Source organism: Peromyscus californicus, unplaced genomic scaffold (genome assembly GCF_007827085.1).
Source record: "Peromyscus californicus insignis strain IS unplaced genomic scaffold, ASM782708v3 Scaffold_11__1_contigs__length_118956290, whole genome shotgun sequence".
NCBI classification, from domain to species: Eukaryota; Metazoa; Chordata; class Mammalia; order Rodentia; family Cricetidae; genus Peromyscus; species Peromyscus californicus.
In genome coordinates, this window is record NW_026294402.1 from 99,997,536 (window position 1) to 100,021,176 (window position 23,641).

The following is a 23,641-nucleotide window of genomic DNA, read 5'->3' on the forward strand; positions in this document are numbered from 1 at the left end:
GTGATTCGGAAAGGAAGTTAGGGAGAAAACAGGAAACCATTAAAGCAGAGGTTAATGAAGAAAGAGTTTAGAACAACCTGTCAAAGGTCCTCAGATCTTCTACGGTATTTCCTACTGATGCAATGGATAAATTGTAGGTGATTAAAATAAAAATATGTGACCTACATAAAATGAAACAATACACAAACCAGGAGTATGAAGATTCGCTAACAGACTCAGTAAACAAACCGAAGTACTAATATCAAAAACAGAAACCAAAGAATGAACAAGGACACTCAGTTCTACCTATGGAGAACAGGACACATTTTAAAATATATCACAAATGGAAAATGCTAAGAACTCTCAGGTATACCTCACAAAGCAGGCACACTTATCCTCCATGCTTTCTAATCGGTTCTAGGTAAATAAATATTTCCACGCACAGATGTTGGAAGATTTGGAATGTATTCTACTGAATTATGAAAATGAAATAGGGAAATGACAAACAATCATATGACGTTAAGATGTGGGAAAACTAGTAGGCTAGTCATTTCAAACACCGTTATCTGTAGATGTATCCAACCTTCTTATTAAATAATAAACACAGAACCAATGCAAAGAAGAAAGCCAAGAGGTCAGAGCTAAGAGCTAAAACCTTACCCTTCCTCCTGCGGTGGTCCTACCTCTCCAAACCAGAGCTATCCCTGTGTTAAAGTCTTTATATAGAGTTCCTGTCCTGCCTTCTCATTGGTTGTAAACCCAATCACATGACCGCCTCCTCACAGCCTGTCTGTATAGGCCTCCAGGTTTTCCATGATTGGTATTAAGATTAAAAGCATGTGTATCCAATAATGGCTGTATCCCTGAACACACAGAGACTTACCCAGCTCTGCCTACCAAGTGCTGGAATTACAAGCGTACGCTACCACTGCCCTGCTTTCCTATGGCTTGCTAATAGCTCTGACCCCCGGGCAACTTTATTTATTAACATACAAATAATATTTTAATACAAATAAAATATCACCATAGTTATCTGTCCACTAAGAAAACAGGCTCTACAAATCAATCAGGAACAAAAGCAGATAAACGAACCTGCCAGCTGTCAGAAGCTTACATGAACACAAGATGAAGAGTGGAGGGAAAGTGGGAGGAAAACAGTCCTGCTCGTTAAGAAATTCATTAGTATTTGGAGAACAGACTCACTTAAAACACATTAAGAGCCTGTAAGAAAGCCATGGTATTATTCAATTCCTCTTTTAAGTTGGATGCATTTAACTGATTCAATAAACTGACTTCAAGGCTTGGGTTTTATTCTATTTAAGTCTCTTTAGAATAGTGCCAGTGTATCTGCCATAATTAACACACTGTAGATTTGGAAAAGAAAGATGATGTCATCTCTCCAGGCTAATGATGTAATTCGGAATTTGCTTCTTCCTTCTCTAAATATCTTTTAGGCTTGTTTCCAGAACGTATTAACATTTTGTCAAAAAAACAGGGGGAACTAGAAAAGGCAAATGCAAGGCTGGCAGCTCTAGAAATATGCTGAACAAAGGTCTAATGGGAAAATGTTTAATTAACTATAGATTTTACAATCACTTAGTAATATACAGTCTAGCCCATACCCCTGGAGAGGCCAATACAGGATTTATTCTTTCATAAATAAACTATAAGGTAACACACATACACAAGCTCCTATCCAAATATGTAAACTTTCCTCCCTTAATCTCAAACAAAGAAAATGTTTATTCTGCCCTGGATGATCTGAAAGGAATATTCATGAATGATTAGAGCTTGGTTAAACTCTAATTTTGGTGGAGCAAACCATTGCATTTTTGCTAGCAACCACATCCCAATGAAGATGAAGAAAGTGCAGCTGGACGTCTAGATCAGCTCAACACCACTGCACAAAGTACAGACTGTGAAAACATAAACTGAAATCTCTTCAGAAGACAGGTCAGCAGTAAGTTCTAAGAGGTCTCTCAATGCACTGAACCTTGGTCAAATCATTTCAGATGCAGGAATCTGCTCTACAAAAGTAATTGTATCTGGACAGTAATGTTCAGAACTACAAGTCACAGATGGTGAACTTTTTGAGTAACAGACATGGGCTCTAGTGCCAATGTCATCCCACTCTCATTGGCTCTAAGACATCAGCCAAAGGTTATAATTGCCCCAAATGGAAGTAATCAAGATGCCCTAAATGAAGTGTCACCATCATATATTCAAGTAAGAATCATATGCCAGATGGGTACCTCTATCTCAGGAGGCAGAGGCAGGCAAATCTCTGTGAGTTCAATCAAGGCCAGCCTGGTCTACAGAGCTAGTTCCAGGACAGCCAAGGCTGTTACACAGAGAAACCCTGTCTCTAAAAACCAAAGAAAGAAGAAAAAAAGAATCATAGTAAGACAGTTCTCAATCTAGGGCTTGATGAAATAGCAACTGTATCTAGTTTAGTCTACAGAGCCAGCCTAAAAAGGCTACTTATAATCAACCCCATAACATTTGTAAAGCATAAAGAACAAGTAAGTGAGCTACCAAGACTTCCTAAAGCAAAGTTCTACATAAAACCAACGGTGGGCAAAGTAAATACCCGTTTATCAACACACCTAGAAATGACAGAGATTGAATAGGGATTATTTCCTGAGTTATTCTTAAAAATCAAAATTTGGAATAACAAAAGTCTACTAAATGCAAAACAACTTTAAGTAATCCATTCTCTAGAAGGTAACTGTAGAGTAAGTAAGATATGTGTACTATATGCACTCCTACTGTAGAGTAAGTAAGATATGTGTACTATATGCACTCCTACTGTAAAGTAAGATATGTGTACTATATGCACTCCTACTGTAGAGTAAGTAAGATATGTGTACTATATGCACTCCTACTGTAAAGTAAGATATGTGTACTATATGCACTCCTACTGTAGAGTAAGTAAGATATGTGTACTATATGCACTCCTACTGTAAAGTAAGATATGTGTACTATATGCACTCCTACTGTAGAGTAAGTAAGATATGTGTACTATATGTACTCCTACTGTAGAGTAAGTAAGATATGTGTACTATATGCACTCCTACTGTAAAGTAAGATATGTGTACTATATGCACTCCTACTGTAAAGTAAGATATGTGTACTATATGTACTCCTACTGTAGAGTAAGTAAGATATGTGTACTATATGTACTCCTACTGTAGAGTAAGATATGTGTACTATATGCACTCCTACTGTAAAGTAAGATATGTGTACTATATGCACTCCTACTGTAAAGTAAGATATGTGTACTATATGCACTCCTACTGTAAAGTAAGATATGTGTACTATATGCACTCCTACTGTAGAGTAAGTAAGATATGTGTACTATATGCACTCCTACTGTAAAGTAAGATATGTGTACTATATGCACTCCTACTGTAGAGTAAGATATGTGTACTATATGCACTCCTACTGTAGAGTAAGTAAGATATGTGTACTATATGCACTCCTACTGTAGAGTAAGTAAGATATGTGTACTATATGCACTCCTACTGTAGAGTAAGTAAGATATGTGTACTATATGCACTCCTACTGTAGAGTAAGTAAGATATGTGTACTATATGCACTCCTACTGTAAAGTAAGATATGTGTACTATATGCACTCCTACTGTAGAGTAAGTAAGATATGTGTACTATATGTACTCCTACTGTAAAGTAAGATATGTGTACTATATGCACTCCTACTGTAGAGTAAGTAAGATATGTGTACTATATGCACTCCTACTGTAGAGTAAGATATGTGTACTATATGCACTCCTACTGTAGAGTAAGATATGTGTACTATATGCACTCCTACTGTAGAGTAAGATATGTGTACTATATGCACTCCTACTGTAGAGTAAGATATGTGTACTATATGCACTCCTACTGTAGAGTAAGATATGTGTACTATATGCACTCCTACTGTAGAGTAAGTAAGATATGTGTACTATATGTACTCCTACTGTAGAGTAAGATATGTGTACTATATGCACTCCTACTGTAGAGTAAGTAAGATATGTGTACTATATGCACTCCTACTGTAGAGTAAGTAAGATATGTGTACTATATGTACTCCTACTGTAAAGTAAGATATGTGTACTATATGCACTCCTACTGTAGAGTAAGTAAGATATGTGTACTATATGCACTCCTACTGTAGAGTAAGATATGTGTACTATATGCACTCCTACTGTAAAGTAAGATATGTGTACTATATGCACTCCTACTGTAGAGTAAGTAAGATATGTGTACTATATGCACTCCTACTGTAGAGTAAGTAAGATATGTGTACTATATGCACTCCTACTGTAGAGTAAGATATGTGTACTATATGCACTCCTACTGTAGAGTAAGTAAGATATGTGTACTATATGCACTCCTACTGTAGAGTAAGTAAGATATGTGTACTATATGCACTCCTACTGTAAAGTAAGATATGTGTACTATATGCACTCCTACTGTAGAGTAAGTAAGATATGTGTACTATATGTACTCCTACTGTAAAGTAAGATATGTGTACTATATGCACTCCTACTGTAGAGTAAGTAAGATATGTGTACTATATGCACTCCTACTGTAGAGTAAGATATGTGTACTATATGCACTCCTACTGTAGAGTAAGATATGTGTACTATATGCACTCCTACTGTAGAGTAAGTAAGATATGTGTACTATATGTACTCCTACTGTAGAGTAAGTAAGATATGTGTACTATATGCACTCCTACTGTAGAGTAAGATATGTGTACTATATGCACTCCTACTGTAGAGTAAGATATGTGTACTATATGCACTCCTACTGTAGAGTAAGATATGTGTACTATATGCACTCCTACTGTAGAGTAAGTAAGATATGTGTACTATATGCACTCCTACTGTAGAGTAAGTAAGATATGTGTACTATATGCACTCCTACTGTAGAGTAAGTAAGATATGTGTACTATATGCACTCCTACTGTAAAGTAAGATATGTGTACTATATGCACTCCTACTGTAGAGTAAGTAAGATATGTGTACTATATGCACTCCTACTGTAGAGTAAGATATGTGTACTATATGCACTCCTACTGTAAAGTAAGATATGTGTACTATATGCACTCCTACTGTAAAGTAAGATATGTGTACTATATGCACTCCTACTGTAGAGTAAGTAAGATATGTGTACTATATGCACTCCTACTGTAAAGTAAGATATGTGTACTATATGCACTCCTACTGTAGAGTAAGTAAGATATGTGTACTATATGCACTCCTGGCTGCTAATGCTATCATTAAAATGTTATTCACAGTAAAAATACATAAACTAAAACTTCACTAAGGAAATGGCTACATAAAAACATATGTATCAGGTGTTGACAGATTTATGCACAGTAGACAGCCACACAAAAGATAGTATAGCCATTAAAGGCATATTTTCTAGTACTAAATCATGATTTCAGAAATACTGAAATTACATAAAATGAATATTATTAAGCTTGTGAACATATAAAGTCCAATCTATGTTCTTGTTAAATATGTATTTTAAAAGTCACAGTAGGTTAACTTATTATACTAATGCTCTGTGGGCACATAACTTCTGAGTGTCTGGATTATATTACTAATAGTTTGAATTGTACCTTCTGTTCAATTTTTCTACAATAAGTATATGCTATTATTGAATTTTTTCCAATCAGAAGAAGTACACTATATATGCATATATATAATGTATATGTAAAAAGCCGTAAGTTAAGATGTTGAGGTAATTGGAAGAAATTCCATATTCTGAAAAGGCAGCTTTTAAGTACAATGAGATAAAGGAAACAGCACATTTTATTATTACTGGCAACAGATAGCCAAACTGCTAACCAAATAAATGCCAGGTAAGTACTTGTTCTGAACGACACAGAAATACATACACACAAATATTAACAACAAGGAAGAAACAACGCTGCCCAACTCTTATGAGACCAACTTCCTATGTGCCTGTGTGCGTGACAACCAGATTCTATAAGGCCTCCATGAAGCAGACTCAGATAATAAAAATAATTTCATACAAGGGAAACTGGCTGTATAGAAGTTACTAAGTTATACAAAACAGAATGTCTCTTTTTTTTCCTCATAATTTACTACAAAAAAAATCAGAATCAAAGATTAAAAAGCATTCCAATGCCAAACAATCATCTTTTCATGAAGAACAAATGAACGCCATGCATAACAAAGCCAATTGTGACCACTGCAACACACATAAAATTTAAAATTCAAAATGATCACTGGTTAAAGTAAAAAAAAAAAAAAAAAACAAACTATAAAACTTCTAAGAGAGCCAGGTGGTAGTATAAAGCATATGCTTTTAATCCCAGTGCTTGAGAGACAGAGGCAGAGGCAGGTGGATCTCTGTGAATTCGAGGCCAGCCTGATCTACAGAGTGATAGGCTCCAAAGCTACTCAGAGACACCCTGTCTCAGGGAAAAATAAATAAATAAATGAATAAATAAATAAATAAATAAATAAACTTCTAAGAGAAAATCTTCTGTAATCCTACTTTAGATTGAGCTCTTAAATAAGAAATCATAAGCATGATCCACGAAAGTAAAGATTAACAAGCCAGACCTCATCAAATTAAATACTTCTCTATAGCCACACCAGAAAAACAGGCTGAAAAGGGCCACAATATTTTTTTTTAAAAATATCTCAGAATTAAATAAGAAAATAATGTCATTTTTAAAAATATTCAAACTATGTAACAAAGACCATAATATGGCCAACAAGTACATGAAAAAAGATATTTAACATTAGAAGCTTTTGAGAGAACTGCAAATGAAAACCCCAGTAAGGTCTTCCTATACACCACGAGAAGGCGGTGAAGGGACTGACCACTCACCAGGTGGTAGGATTAAAGATAACGGGACATTCCCACACTTCAAATGGCAAAGCCATCCTGTCACCCAACCTGGAGTGAAGGTAAGTTCTTATGAAGCCATATGATCCAGAAATTATTCAAGTATTTACACATGACTTTCACAAAGAAACTGATACACACAGCTTTATTCCCTGACAGCAAACACTGAATGACCCAACTGTCCTTGAACTAAAGGCCTACAGTCCACCCATACAGTCAAACACTGCTCAGCAATTAAAGGGGGAGGGGATAAAAAGGAGTAGTACTAAGTCACACAACACAGCAAAGTTACATCTCCAATGCATTACGTGTCAAAGATTCAAGAATCAGATTCAAAAGTTTCACACTACATGGTTGTCTTCTTACAGAATTCAATTAAAGAGGACATTATAGGAACAGAAAATGAATCACTGCTGCCAAGCTCTAGACCTAGGGGAGCAGTTGAATATAAGAGGTCATGAAAGAATTGAGGGTGGGAAAAGAGTGCTCTGTATCCTAATTGTGACAAGGTTTGTAAGACATCATGAATCTGTCCAAAGTCAGAACTATAACCCAGAATAGGTGTGTTTTACTATCTGCAACCAACACCTTATTTTTTTAAAAAAGTACAAACTCAAGTTAAAATAAAAACAGAACTAAAGTGTAAGCAGTATCAACTAACTGTTCTCTCTCCATTTTCTAACTTATACGTACAAGCCCTAGATTACCACAGTACTTTTCTCAGAGGAAATAGTTTTTGTCAGTTAAACATTTTACAACACTTTCGTAATGATCTCATCATAAATAACAATATGGTTTATTTCAAGGAAATTTAACTTCAGAATTTGGACCAGCAAATTTAGTGGGCGTGTTTCATTTGTAGGTGAGTAATTTCACTGAGACAGTCAGTAGCCACGGCTGATGTTTAGAACAAGGACTCGCAGTAGCTATTTGTGTAGGCTTACCTTTGGTACTATTTGTGAAAGCTGCTGGACTTCCATAGTATCGACTTCTTCTCCAGAAACTGACTGGGAAGTTTTAGAATACAATCCCAGACGACTAGCTAAAGTAAAAAAGACAAAAATATATACATAATTAAATTTATTTGCTTGAAGAGTCAGTAAAACTATGCTCATCTGACATGATTTTTTAAAACTTACTTCTCTTTAAACAGTTTATCAAGGAGTCATAAGACAAATAACTGGTAAGACAAACTATCTGAAATTCATAGCGAGTCTCAAGTTTTCTACTTGAGGATTTTGTTTTTGTTAAATTTAAGAACAAAGTATTGTCCCTAAGCCAGCAAACCCTAAAAATTAAAACTACACTAATCAATTTCTGCTCAGCAGCTTAATTCTAATGACAATCAGAATGTACTAGAAGCAAAGTAACTGAAGCCAGAAAAACTGTTGGCAGATTTAGCTGCACGCAATCTTGTAGTTGCATGTAAATGAAAATACATGTTGAAAAGACATTCTTCCAATACCATCATCCCAATACCACTCCAATGTTCCTTTCAGTAACAAAGTTTGAAACTTTTAGTCCAGATCTATCACAAACGAATAAAATCAGATTTAACAGACTTGGCAAATGTTGAAATTATACTTTACAGGCTCCAAGAACAAAAAACAAGCACTTATGCTTCTCTCCACCTTACATTTCTGAAGGTAATTGCAACTAACTTTCAAACCATGTAAGTATATCTCTGATGAGAAAAACTAAGTCTATAAAAGGTGTCCTCTTAGTGTTTATGTTCAAGTCTGCTTTGAAAGTTATACTGAAATTGAAAAGGAAAACCTCAGTTCATTCATCCTTTCACCTCTCTACATTAGTGTTTTATACCTGTCAGCAAGTGGACTATCAAGTTCAAAATCAACTATCCTTCTGTGATTAAATACACAAATGATTTCACAATGAGTTAAGTCACATTTCCAATATTCTTTTTAAACTAAAATCCTATTTACCTATCTTTTATAAGTTTGAGAAAAAACAAGTAAGTTATTATATAATCTCAGTAGTATATAAACCTATTTCCTAGCTAATGTTCATAAAACTATGCACTGCAGTGTCTTAAGAAAACCTATTAAAACCAAAATGCAGCAGCTCAGTTATACCAATTGCAATTGCGGTCTCCTGTGAATCTCCAGTGATCATTTTGATGGAGACTCCTGAGGCAATAAGTGTTGTGACAGCTTCTTTCACACCAGTTCTAGGAGGATCAATGATTCCTACCAGGCCAAGGAAGGTCAGCTGTCCCAATTCCGGACCAGAAGCCAAGGCAAGAACTTAGAAAATAACAAGATACAAAACCAGAAAGTATTGGTTGTGAAAGCATCAAACTTAGCTGATAATTAATCATTTACAGCTATAATGTCATTTGTAGTTACTGCATATTATTTACAATTCAAACTTATCACAAATCAACACATTATGGTTCAATGGATAGAGGGTTGCTTTAAGCTATTAAAAATTAAAAGGAATAAAACCGAAGAACTATTAAGCAGAGAAGACAAATGAGAAAGAATTAAGAACATTCTTCCATAACAACCACAATAAGCTACCCTCCAAAGAAACTACAACCTCTTTCGACAATACAATTCATTACTTAAGGGAAAATATGTGTTATCAAGCATTGAAAGTCAAATTTAAGTAAACAGACCCCTTGGAAGGTGGCTTCTAATATATCTTGATCTGTGAAGAATATATTAATTATACACAGCCTGTATATACACAATTTCATACATGCTAAACACTAGAAAGAAAATTTCATCTATACAGTGGTATTAAGGGCATTAATATCAACAAAGTCTATTTTCACTTCCTCCAAACATTAACAAGCATTTCTTGCTCTTAATTTAGGTCTCTAAGAGCTCATAACTATCATTATGTTTAGTTTTCTGTCATGACTGGGCAACAAAATATAACAGAAAGTCATGCTCATTTCCCAAATATCACTCAGCTTACTCTCAGAACTCTGGAACTTCTGGTCACTACCATTATAAATCAAAAAGGACATAACTGCATCAGGGAAATTATTAGACTAAACACTTCAAGTATCCAGAAAAACACACTAAACCTAAGTGTCTCAGAGTGAATCTGCAAAGTCCCAAAAGAGACCAAAGTAGTACTTATTCTTATTCAAGCAGAAAATATGAAGGACTGAAAAATCAAAGTTGAAGGCAAACCACTTCTGTTTAAGTGTGTAGACATAACCCACAAAGGCTTTCACTCTGCAGGGAAAGAGACTCCTGGCAGTCTCTGGTGCTAGGATAGAGACAGGTGGCAATAAAAGGAAGTGAAGGCTATCAATTTGATTTAGCAAATCCTGAGTAAGGGAGATCATTTCTGCACACTCCCAGTGGAGGGCTGACACTAGCCCGGAGACTGTTACCCTGCATTTGGGCACTCTTTAGCACTAAAGACCTACTTGAAATATTCCTTAGGTCAAGAATAGATAAACAATGTTTATACAGAAGTCCTCTGATAGAAAACAATTATGGTTTGAATATGATATTTCCCATACTCGCAGTTGGAACACGTGGTCCCCAGATGGTAACATTGTTTTGTGAGGTTGTGGAGCCTTCAGGATATGGAACCTACCTGGAGGAAGTGGGTCACTTCAGGGCAGAACTTTAGCTTTATAGCTAGCTCATCATCCTGCCTCTCTTTCTCTACTGCCCTGGAATATAGAGTAGCAACCCTGCCTCCTTAAGCCACTCCTAGCCCCATGCATTCCCCACCATGATGGACAGTAACCTTCAACTATGCATCAAAATAAATTCCTCCTCACTGAAGTTGCTTGTCAGGTAGCTGGTCATGATCACCAATAAAGAAATGGAACTAAAATATGTTGTAATTTCAAAATTTATGACCACAAGCATTTTTAAGAAATTAACTTTGTAAGATACAGTATAACCATACATATATCAACTAATATTTTAATGTATATACATTAATATTTAATATTTTATTCTTCCATTACAGTAACAAAAAGGAGAGGAAAGACAAAAAAGGCATAAGAGAAAAAGATCACAGTATTTCCTAAAATTCTATGAAACAAATATTTTCCTCTAATAATTCAAGTCTACATTGTGAAGTGCCACACAAACCATACACAAAAACCTCAACAATTCTTCAGCAAAATGGCCCAGCACATTAAGGCACTTGCTATAGACCCTGCCAACCTGAGTTTCATTCATTCACTGAACTCACACAGTAAAAGTAGAAAATTGATTTTCATGTGTTATCCACTGTGCCATGCCATTCACACACACATACACACAAAATAAATAAATCTAACAGAAATCTGTAAAAGATAAAATTTTTGAAAGTAAAGGCTCTATCCTAAACAGAGAACACTGCAGATCTATAGAAACCCAAGGGTTCATATTTTGCTGTATTTCTGACTTTCTATCATTTGAGGGCCAGTTCCTCAATTATAAAAACATGACTCCTCAGAAATGTCAATGGTTCTGACACTGGAGCAGGACTGGACAACTCAGAAGTGAAGTGGGGCCTCAGTGCAATTAAAAGAAGGCCTTCTTTCCCCAGAACAGGGACTCTGCTGAAACAGGCTCACCTCGGAGTCCTGCTGAGCCCATCCGGGCCTTCTCCTGTTGGTACAGATCTCTCTGCTGCTGAGTAAGTGCCGAAGTCTGTCCTTTGCTGTTGTATGTAGTGCAATACTTAATCACCTGTTCATAAGCACCCTTCATAAAACAAATCTCTGGTCTGTCCTAAAAAGAAAAATATACCAAGTTTACATTCAAATTGTATACATATCCTACATGAATCCAAAAAGAGACATCAATCTCTCATAACGCTTAGCAAAGTTATTCAAACCTAATGCTTTGAGTGACATTTAAACTCTGAAGATTATTAATACATGTAGGAGTTTTCTATATATTTCTACAAAAAAATCTGTCCTACCATACCTTACACTATGGGCACTGTGAGACTTGGGACACGGTTCTACAGCATGCAGCAGGGAAATGAATGTGATCTGATCAGTCCAGGGGTAAGGTTTCAGGCTCTTTACTAATGACTACGTATGTACCAGTGTCTATGTCAACCTACCTATGATGCTCTTTAATGCTCACAACCACCTTGAGATTGAGAGTGCTGACAGAGTTCTTCCATTTATCACAGTAGAAGTAATATTCTGTCTAGCATATACAATGCCCTAATTTTAATCCCCAACATGGGAAAAACAATACAAAATAATTCCCAGAACCTTCTAAGGAAAATCTGCAGTCTCTACCAGCCCTTCTCACTGAAGGCCCTCTGCCATCAAGGCAAGCCAACTTACAACTTCTTTCAGGTGTCTTCTTTGGTTTCAACCTCTGAATTTTTAACACATTTATAATGTGACTCCTCTGGTAACAATTTTACACATTGCCTGCCAGGCAGTGGTGGCGCACACCTTTAATCCCAGTGCCCAGGGTTGCAGCCCAGAGCACCACGGAGCCACATTAGCCCTGAGCCTTCTGTGCGACTGCCCTCTCCCTCACCTCTTCACATGGCGTTGCCTCCTATTTCAAACATCTCTGGATGCTTCACAAATGCTTCCCCAAGTATCTCGTCACTCTTCAACACTCTAAGGGAGCAGCCTTTCTTGAGTATGCCTCCTTGTGCTTATCCCCTCACTCCATCCTCCATTTCACATAGTTTCTGTTCTGGAAATATTTCTAGCATTATCTGATAAAATTTCATTTCTTTCTTCTTTTTGTTTTGCTGTTAATTTTTTTGAGACAGGTTTCTTTATGTAGACCTTGGTTGTCCCAAGATTTGATATATACAGACCTAGCTGGCCTCAAACTTAAGAGATCCACCTGCCTCTGCCTCCTGAATGCTGAGATTAAAGGTGTGAGCAGCAAGCCTGGCACAATCGTATTTCTTGTCCTCTATGCCAGTCCCACTATTACCTGTATTCTCGATCTCCAAAACTTCATTTCCTGATCTTCTTATCTTCTCTACAGCTACTTCCCACTTTCTAGTCTACTTTCTGACAGAGTCCTTCCTTACCTAGAGCTTGTATTCAGCATTTGGCTGTCACTTCTCAGGGTCTTTAGGAACCTCCTTCAGCATGCCACTGCCTTAGCTTCTCTGAGCCTCTGTCTGCAGCTTTACACTACACATTTCCCTGGTTACCAGAAAGAAGGATTGCCTATCCATTTAAGCTCACAACTGAAAAACTGGCAGGTGCCTGGTCAGCTGGCAGACCTTGCTGCAAGGGGCAGGGGAAGCCTAAGAGTAGAGAAGCTTTTGTCTTTGCTATTGAAAAGAACAGGGAGCTTTTCCAGAACTCTCCACTATTCCAAGGGAACAAGGATAAGGCAGGGCCTGGCTGCCCACACCCAGAGAGGAACTGAGGCCTAGAGGCTTGTCCTTTATTACTTCCTTGGCTCAGTGTTCAGTGTTAAGCTTGCTCCACTCCTATCCTCCTCAGATCTCCTATATTCCACAGGGACAAAGGAACACTGTCCTAACTAAAGAGGCAGAAAGGGCATTTGGGGAAGAAGGCTTCCTACTGGTTCCTCATTTAGACTGTCTGCCTTACTACTTGCCTTTAAAGTACTTGTGGGTTTTTATCTTTTATTCCAGAGATTGAGAAAATATACTGTTATTATCATATTCAAAAGACACTTCTAAACAAACTAACTGAGCCATTCTAGGTATTTGTAAGTCAGCAAGTGTGTCCAATCTGTGTCGGGCTGACCTCCCTCCACACCTACTGAGTCTCATTTGTGTGTCTAGGTTTTGTATGTTCATTCCATTGGTTGCTTTCATCTTGCAGGAAGTCTTTAGGTTGGAAATGAGAAGAATTGCACAATTAGTGTGTAATTTATTTGAAGGATAAGACATTCCTTCTATGAAGAGCAGTCCAACATAAAATCATCAGCAGAGACCTAAAATGAACTATCAGTTAGAAGAAAATCATATCAAAAGAACTGGATGTCAAAGCCCTCCCTCCATACCGAAGACCAGGCTATAATCCACTCAAGCTCTTGGCTCACAAACACTTAATATTTCAATACACAAATTCTATAAAGAGTGTCATAATAAAAACATGTAATAAAGACTTAAGTACACTGTTGATTACAATGTCCTAAGACAGTGGTTCTCAAGCTTCCTAATGCTATGATCTTTTGGCACAGTTCCTCATGTTGTGATGACCCTGCAACCATAAAATTGTTTTTATTGCTACTTCATAACTGTAATGTAAATATCTGTGTTTTCCGATGGTCTTAGACAACCCCTGTGAAAGGGTCATTGAACCCCCAAAGAGGTCACCGTGCAGAGGTTGAGAACCACTGCTCTAAGGCAACAGATACAGTAATTCAGTAGAACTAATGGTAAACTAAAAAAAAGAAGATAAAAAAGGAAAAATTGTCACCTAAGCTGAAACAGATGTGCTCTATTATTATTTTATTATTTTGAGAGCCTCACCCTATAACCCAGGCTTGCCTGAAACTCACTGTACAGCTGACCTCAAACTGGTAGCAATCCTGCTTCAGCCTCCTAAATGCTGGAATTATGCCTAAACATTTTTAAAGACAGAGATACCTGCTGTGTTCGGTGTACACACTTAACAGCCATCCACTTCTGCTCAGAACTAAAAGGGTATTCAGTTTTTCTGATATAGTCTTGTTGCAGTCCATCAAGGCCCATCTGTAAAAACAAAATTAAAAAAAATTAATTATAACCAACATGGTTATTTTTCCCTTTAACAAGCAAGGCAAGTCACAACTTACAACATGGTGAGTTAAGATAACTGGTTCCTTTTCCAATATTGGTGAAAGAATAGCAATGTTTTATCTATTGTGGACTGCATTTCCCTGAAGAGCAGCATACAATTTCAACATGAAAGCCTGAATGTATAGATAGAATACTACAGACTGTTTGTACAACAAGCCTTCATATAAGTTATATTAATTAACCTCTCTACAAGCTCAAATTCTGGAAGAAAACAATATACAAATAAATAAAAGTGCCTGACCAATACTAAAGATGAACTTTCCCAACTCAGAAAAGTTTCATATTAACCCTTCACTTATTGGCAACTGGGATCTTTCTTGTCTTTTGCTATCATCTTCATCCTAATCCTTTAGCCCATGGTTTTGTAACAGTTTCCTCCAGATTGAAACATTGAGTCCTTAAGCAGGCAGGTAAACAAATCAAAATTTTTTTAAGTCCTGAAACTGAGCAGATTCACTAGGCCCCTCCCTCCCAGACTAAACAATAAAGACTGCTGAGAGACACCCTCAAACAAGCCAAGCTGTAAAGAAGAGTGACACCAGACCAGCTGCTTAGAAGCAGAAGCCAGCTGAGCTGCCTGGAAGAGGTTTAAATCAGAGTCACTTGGAAAGGACACTCTCCAGCCTGTGGATCTGCCTGCAGGCTGTGCTGGGTGCTCCAAGTTCCCAGCCTTCATGAGCTGTCACCTGTGCTGGGGTGGGCTTTGGTGACACAGCTGTCTTTGAGTTATTTCTGCTCCTGTAAGTAACTTCTCACCCATATCCATGTAAGTAACCCCAATAAAACTCATTGGTTAACCGAGTTGGACTTTGGTGGTATCTGTAGTTTGATCTACCATGGATTCCCTATCTGGGGTGTGTGTGTGTGTGTGTGTGTGTGTGTGTGTGTGTGTGTGTGTGTGTGTGTGTGTGTGTGTGTGTGTGTGTGTGTGTGTGTGTGTTGTGTCTCTCTAGGAAGTTCTGTTACACAACATCTGGGGTGTGTGTGTGTGTGTGTGTGTGTGTGTGTGTGTGTGTGTGTGTGTGTTGTGTCTCTCTAGGAAGTTCTGTTACACAACACCCCCCCCCATTATAACTACTAGTAACTACTAATGTCATGTATCTGTTCTCACTCCTAATCCTTTCTGATACCTTTGCCTCTTATTCCAAATATCTATATGTATTTTAAAACTAGTCAAAAGTCCATGTAATTAACATCTGTTTTCTTCAGAAGTATGTTCAGAGTTCTCTTGGTATTCATATAAGCACCAAACTACAGCCTGCTTATCAGTTTCCCTCTTTACACAAGCACCTTTCATTCCTTTCACACTAGCCAGACAATTAGCCATGACCCATTCACTCCATGCCTAGTCACTCCCTCGGGCTTTCATTTTAAGCTCCTTCCTAGCTATCCTCACTAAACCTTTTCTATCCTTTAACGTCAAGCCTCCAGCTCTGAACTTGCACTGTTCAAGATACATAGACAGACAGACAGAATGGCTGCTCAGTGTTTTAGATTTAACTATCTTGCTCTGCCTGATAGGAATGATAGGAATGATAGGAATGAAAGGTGCTTGTGTAAAGAGGGAAATTGATGAGCAGGCTGCAGTTTGGTGCTTATATGAATACCAAGAGAACTCTGAACATACTTCTGAAGAAAACAGATGGCTTGGTTCCAGGGATGTCAGGATTAATGCCTCTAGGAAGTAGCTAGGAGCTTGCTAAACAGAAACATAGGAAATACCTAACACCTGCTCCATGTTTTTATTAATCTTCCAAAAGATATACATTTTTTTTTCAGTTTTAGGCCAGATGATAGAGAACTACAGGTTTCTATAGAGAAAACATATATATTTTTAAACTACTAGACAGTGGTTTATCTCAGAGTTAAGAGTGCCTGCCTGGCATCTGGAAAGCCCGGGATTCGATCTCTATTATATATATTAAAATGAACAAATGACTAAGCAAATCCAGTGATCATCTTCTGAATTAAAAGCTACACTAAGGTGCAACTGTATGCTGGTTCTCATTCCCAGTAACCGCACATAGAAAAATACTGTTTCATTCAAATTTCAGTGTTTTCTCAAACTATTCTTACAAGTGGGAAAGGCTGCTTTAGTTATGTAAATACCAGGTTTCTCACTGAAAGAAATGTAAATTTAGGATAGGCTCAATTTGAACAGATTAGAGGAACAATACTTCCTCTCCCAAACAGATTTTTTTTTTTTTTTGGTTTTTCGAGACAGGGTTTCTCTGTGTAGCTTTGCGCCTCTCCTGGAACTCACTTGGTAGCCCAGGCTGGCCTCGAACTCACAGAGATCCGCCTGGCTCTGCCTCCCGAGTGCTGGGATTAAAGGCGTGCGCCACCACCGCCCGGCTCCAAACAGATTTTAATAACACTCACTTTGAGAAATGGATGAAAGGAAGCAAAGATTAGAAGGAAAAAAATTGATTTCCTACAACTGCATTAAGATTTGTAATGAGTTACTAGAGAATCTTTTCTTTTACTAATGTAAAAGTACAAAAGTATTCCAGAATATTATCTTTTATTCATGTACAAGTATTTAACAGCAACTACACACACTTACAAGCTTTTCACATACGGATCTCAATACTAAAAACACATCCCTCTCTGGTCATTACTCTGTACCTTGCAGTGAGGAGTAAGTTACACTGAAACTGTCTGTTCTCTTCATTAAACTGATCCCCAATGCCAGTTAAAAACAAAATGGAAAATGAGTCTTACTAAATACCTAAAACCACAGTGATGATGAATCTGAAAGGCCTCACATTCTGCTAGCAGGGTAATCGCCCACATGCCAAAGATACTAAACACATACCTTCATCGCAAGAGCAATTAAGGCTCCTTCAGTTGGCTTTCCCATCAGAGTGTTGTTCCTAATTACAGCATCATTGCACACACAGCCCGCCTAAAAGAAATGCATATCAACTATAACGGCATCACTCTGGCTTAAGTCATTATGCACTAAGTTAACTTCTTGAATATATTTTTACCTCAACAATTCTGCTAACAGCTGGGTTATAGAATCCATGAACAACATCACCATCAACAATTACTTCACCAAACTGATTATAGCCAACTCCAGTAACCTAAGGATTAATAACACAAACAGTACAGTAATAAGACTTAATGGCAACCAAATAACAGCCTGAGCTATATTCATGTCATTTTCTAGTCATACTGTTGGTAATACAAATGCTAAACAATAAAATAAATCTAAAACAGACAATTTAATATCAGAGGAACAGAAATTCTATTTGGGATACTAATTAACCTAAAAAGATATTTTTGTCTGCTCAATGATTCATTATAAAAATAAGATTTAAAAAAAAACTATGGAAAATCTCTATATAACTGAGCTTAATTTTATATAGCAATACATTACAGCTTGCAAAAAAACTTGAACCCACTATTACCATGTCTAGCCTCTCACCCACACCCGAGACCAGGTACTAGCTGAAACTTGGTTTCCAGGCAAATGGTCTTAGGGACAGTGAAAGGCTCACCCTGGAAATGACAGGCTGCTCTAATAACACAGTATAAGGCTACCCTAAAAAAAAATCATACATGAAACAAGCCAAATATCCCAAGTGGCTAGAACCTAGGTAAACAACTATCATAATGAAAATAATAAAGCTTAGAATAAAAAAAGACAAATCATTAATATTTAACATAAAATGATAGACTCTGAAGAGAAACTAATATCCTGTCTGCCATGCATATAAACACAGGTAACTCCAGCCACCCTTCTGAAAAAGGAACACATACAGCTTTAGGTATCCCAGACCAAACCTAATAACCTGCATTCAACAATCTCACTTTAAGGACTATGTAAAACAGACCCAAACAAACCTAAGTACACACTTCTGTCAATTTTTCTAATGTTTGTTTTCTTTGATGAATTATCTGTAAACTTTAAAAATCTGTGCCCTTCATAACTACTATTAAGAATATTCTAATCAGAGAGTCTTCAAAAATCAGGAGGGCCTAAAAGTAACCCTCCACCAGCTTCTGAAGAAGTACAGTACAGAGATTGTCAATAAGTAAGTTTATAAAGTCATTCGTTATTGATTCATTCAAGTATTTACTGTGATATGTCAACATAGCTCCTGCTCTTAACTCATCATCTAGTAGGAAAGAGGGAAGGAATTTTCAGCTGGGATAAAGACTGGATTACAAAGAACACATGAAGCACAGGGCCAGTTCTCAGTGCTCAGGAAGACTTTCCTGAAGAGTGCAGAGAGTCAATACTGAAGAAAAAGAGGCATTCAGCTTTTTGACACAGTGGGCCAGCAACAAAGGTCATGGGGGAAATTCTGCCACACAGAAAGAACTATGAAGCTAGTCTACCATGTACCACACACAGGAGAGTAAAGGGGGTAGCTAAGGCTGGAAAGGGAAGAAAAAGGCCACACAGCCTTAAGAGCCGCAATTCAGAATCCTCTGCACAATGGAGAACCACTGAATTAACTTGGGGGTGACGTGCTATATCTCTATACAAGGCTCTCAAAGAACAGACAGTGTGAGAACCAAAAATAAATACAGAAAGACTAGTCAAAAGGATGTATCGGAAGGCCAGGTGAAAGACGTGTAACATGGCCTGGAGAAGTTGGCTATAAAACAGATACCCAGGAAGGTAATTTAGGAGGTCAAAACTGGCAGGACTTGGTGATGAGTGGATGGAGGGTGATTTAAAGAGATGCCAAGGGATCCAAGACTCTAAATTGTACACACAACGTGAAACAAGTGATAAGATCACATGTAAAGCAAAGAGATTTTGAAGATAAAAACATTAGAATTGGTAAGCATCTTAAACACTGAGTTTCTTTAAAAGGGTAGACTTTTTTAAAAAGAAAAAAATCAATACCTCAGCATGCAGACCATCTGAAGTAAATATGTGAGTAACGGTCATTTCATTCTTTGTCAATGTTCCAGTTTTATCTGAACAAATCACATTGCAGCAGCCTAAAAACAAATCACAGGGTGTCACCACAAGAATCAAGAGAGAAGCAGGTCAACTTAGAAAAAGGAATAAAACATCTGGAAACAATGTTCTATTACTCTGAATTCCCAAGTCATTGGTCATTATAATTTCTTACTTTATGTTTGCTTCATCATAAGGTAAAGTTTCTGAAGTTAGAAACAAAATTTAGATGTTTACTTTTTTTTAGTTCCTACAAAGCTACTTCATATTGGTTTTGGACAATGACTTCAGAATACATTTTCTAGGAATTTTAAAAGATTCTGACATGTGAATCCATATAATTTCTTCAGTCAGGGATTTTCAAGGTATTATAAACAAGAAATTGAACTTAAAAACATTTCTGGATAGCTACACTACTTTTAAAAGAAGTTTTGTGGTATTTTGAGAATAAAGTTGTTCAATCAATATAACCAGGATATACTTATTGTTCTTACTATAAACGAAGTCAATCTAAGCAGGAAACTGAGTTCTGTAATTATCAACTATAAAAAAATTTCTATTAATTTTGCTCCAAGACTTCATTTGCAATATGGATATCAAAAAATATGATCTAAGCATTAGCATATTCCATAATGCATAAAGATTCTTCTTAAGAAATGAATTTTTAATTGCTTAATTGGGTTGTTAAAACTGTGTTCATCACTGCTCGACCCCAACATCATTATAATGTTAGTAACAGAGAAACTGTAAAGTGCAGTGACTCTCCACCGCGTGAACGAAGGCCTCACTACCTCAGTGCTCTTCACAACACTTACCTAGTGTTTCCACAATAGGCAGTTTCTTCACAATAGCTCTTTTCTTCACCATTCTCATAACCCCCAGGGCTAGTGTCACTGTGACCACAATAGGCAAGCCTTCAGGAATTGCTGCTACAGCCAAACTATAAGCAATGGATACACAATATTAAAGTTTACGTTGACTAACGTCACAACAATATCGCTACTCCTACTTATAACATTAACATTCCGTTCTACTTCTGTAATCATAATTTACATTTTTATTCTTTGTTTAGAGGTTGATTATAAAGGCTGAAAATAAGCAACATTTACAAAAATATTTGGCAGATTGAGCACCCTGAAGGTTAAACACATGCACACCTTCTGTCTCTCATTTGAGCATGGTGAAATGAGATCCTTTGCTCTCCTGCTTCCACTATGTCTTACTATACAACAACACACATCATGATTTATAATCCACATCTAACAAGCCTTCTCAATCTTTTGCTCTTGAGTCATTTTACAAATAACAGAACAGATTATGAAAAACTTCATTAGAATTTTTTTAATCTTAATCCAAAACTATTCCTTGTTTTGACAGTCTATATGCCTGAAGTGGGTAACATCCTCGAGGTACAGTGGACTGTTCAACTGCAAATTAATGCAGTGTAAACACTTCAAAACACATCCCTAACAGATTCTAACTTACAATCCTGGTTCTTCTTTGATAGTCTTGATGTTTGGTTGTTTGCTTGGGTTTGGGGGTTGCTTTTACTTTTTATGAGATAGGGTCTCATTACCCAGGACTAGCCACAAATTCATGATCCTCCTGCCTCAGCTGGGTAGCAGACATGATTCACCATACTCAACCAGCTACTTTTGCAGTTGTTTTATCAGCAAGTAACACTTCTAAAAATAATGAGGGCTCTTAACTTGGTGGGAAAGGAAAGTCATATTTTATGTAACTGAAATATTTCTGTTCTTAGATTTTTGAAACATCAATTATAGTGGTAATTTTCCCATTTCTGCATACATTTCTTTGTAATCACCTTTATACTCTAGACATTTTTCCACTTACATATAAAGTATGAAGTGAACAAAAATAAGCATCATTAAAAATGAAAGAATATCATCATATATAGTTTTGGTAAAAAGGGATGGTCTAGATTCTTACTGGAGACATTACATGATAAAATCCTTGCTGCAAAAATAACCAGGAGAAATGGCCTTTTTCATTTTGCCCCTAGAAACACACCACTCACTCATCACCTTAGGAGTTTATAGCCCTGATTCAATTGCATGGTTAACTTGACCCATTTTTACAGCCCAAAGAATTTCTATCTGGTTTTCTGCATTCTCTTTTGTCTGGTAATTATTTAGTCATTGTCAGTTTTCCTCTTTGCCATTATGGTGCACAACTCCAGAATTCTCACTTTTGTTCAATGAATGCCTGAAAAAATTTAGGGGATTCAAAAACAAATGAACAAAATAAAAATAAAAACCAAAAAAACCCCACAAACCTATAAAGATCATCTCTAAGATTTATTTTATACTTTCTTATATGGTAATGGGATACACTGATCAAAAAACCCTAAAGGATTATAAGATACTGATGGTTTATTACTACACCAACTTTCCACTTCTAGGCAATTCTATCATTCTACAATTTTACATCAGTCGTCATTTTTGGTACATATAGAAATCATTAAATTAATTATTAAAGTAATAAAAGCAAAATGTTTCAAGAAATGAAAAAAATTAAATCACTAAAGGTTCCATCATGAATCATATATTTATACTTGAGTCCAATGCAACCAGTTTTCATTCTATTCATTTTTTTTTAATTTTTGGAATGTTGGCATATCCTAAAGAAATAAAAGTAATAATGTGAATCCTTATGACCAGAATTACTTTAAAAAGAAAAAAAATATTAAAGAACTAAACTTGGCCCTATCATATGCTAACAGTATCACAAACACATTCCCCATTTTTATTTCATATTTAATGCCCCCACACACATGCACACACACAGACACACTTTTTTTTTTTTTTTTTTTTTTTTTTTTTTTTTTTTTTTGGTTTTTCGAGACAGGGTTTCTCTGTGTAGCTTTGCGCCTTTCCTGGAATTCACTTGGTAGCCCAGGCTGGCCTCAAACTCACAGAGATCCGCCTGGCTCTGCCTCCCGAGTGCTGGGATTAAAGGCGTGCGCCACCACCGCCCGGCCAGACACACTTTTTAAAACAAGTTTCGGGTTGTGGTCTAGCTCCTTTACTTTGTCACAAAGACCTTTGAGAGAAGATATCACTCTCTCTTTCCTATATATTCCTTATAATGTACACAATTTGTCCTTTGGAAATATTGATTTTTGTTTTATTTTAATATTTGAACTTTTCCATCCTGGTCTACTATATAGAGATGCTACTCAGAATTTCTTTCCCTTAAGTTGACTAGGTGAGTTCTATTCTTTTTTACATACCCACATATCATCTTTTCCCCCTTTTCTTCCCTTCATAAATATCCCAAGCATCTGCTATCTTTAACTGATCGAACTAATACTAGGGCTAGGCCTAATCTTCAGACTTACAATCATTTTCCTCCGTTGTTGATAATCAATGTCCCACCATCTTACAATGTAATCTGATGTTGCTACAGATGAAAAGTAAATAAAATGTTTCCCTTTCTTCACCTGATTAACTTTCTAATTCTGTTTCCCTGGTGACCTGATATGAAGTGTTGTCCAATTTGTTGCTGGGCCACACCATTTATAATAAAGGAGATTGCTGATAATCTTTCCCTGGTCTAAGAAAATCATAATTATCTTACAAGAAGTCATAGTTATATAATATCTAGGTACAGTGACTCTTCTTTTTTTTTTTTTTTTTTTTTTTTGTTTGTTCGAGACAGGATTTCTCTGTGAAGCTTTGCGCCTTTCCTGGATCTCGCTCTGTAGACCAGGCTGGCCTCGAACTCACAGAGATCCACCTGCCTCTGCCTCCCGAGTGCTGGGATTAAAGGCGTGTGCCACCACCGCCCGGCACGGTACAGTGACTCTTAACTATACCTGCATCTTTGCAAGCACACAGCGGTAAATGAGGCTAACTGTAACCAGGGTAATCCCGGAACTCAGAACCGCCATGTCTGTGTGCCCAAGTGAAGGGCTGCATGGTCTGCTGCAGGACACTCTAAACTGGCCCTGCTGTCTTCACGACACAGATACCGGATGTGGTCTATGAAGAGCTGAGTTAAAGGGTTTAGTACAAGTTGTAGTGGGAATCCACAAATAATGAAAAGTCTGAGGACAACCTAACTATACTTCTTTTGTAGATGGCTTGT

At 36.9% G+C, this 23,641-nt stretch overlaps 1 protein-coding gene across 7 annotated transcripts in view; it reads right to left on the minus strand.

The window, feature by feature from the left end:
• The window catches only part of Atp2c1 (ATPase secretory pathway Ca2+ transporting 1), a 129,425-nt gene that overhangs the window by 14,420 nt on the left and 91,364 nt on the right, over positions 1-23,641 (minus strand). For all 7 annotated transcript variants that reach the window (XM_052718915.1, XM_052718920.1, XM_052718918.1 and 4 more), the window contains 8 exons: positions 20,347-20,471; positions 19,475-19,572; positions 17,601-17,696; positions 17,426-17,515; positions 14,416-14,520; positions 11,429-11,585; positions 8,964-9,134; positions 7,815-7,912 (listed from right to left, as the gene is read on the minus strand). In XM_052718915.1, coding sequence (XP_052574875.1) covers positions 7,815-7,912; positions 8,964-9,134; positions 11,429-11,585; positions 14,416-14,520; positions 17,426-17,515; positions 17,601-17,696; positions 19,475-19,572; positions 20,347-20,471 — 940 coding nt within the window. The remainder of the gene's footprint in view (positions 1-7,814; positions 7,913-8,963; positions 9,135-11,428; positions 11,586-14,415; positions 14,521-17,425; positions 17,516-17,600; positions 17,697-19,474; positions 19,573-20,346; positions 20,472-23,641) is intronic.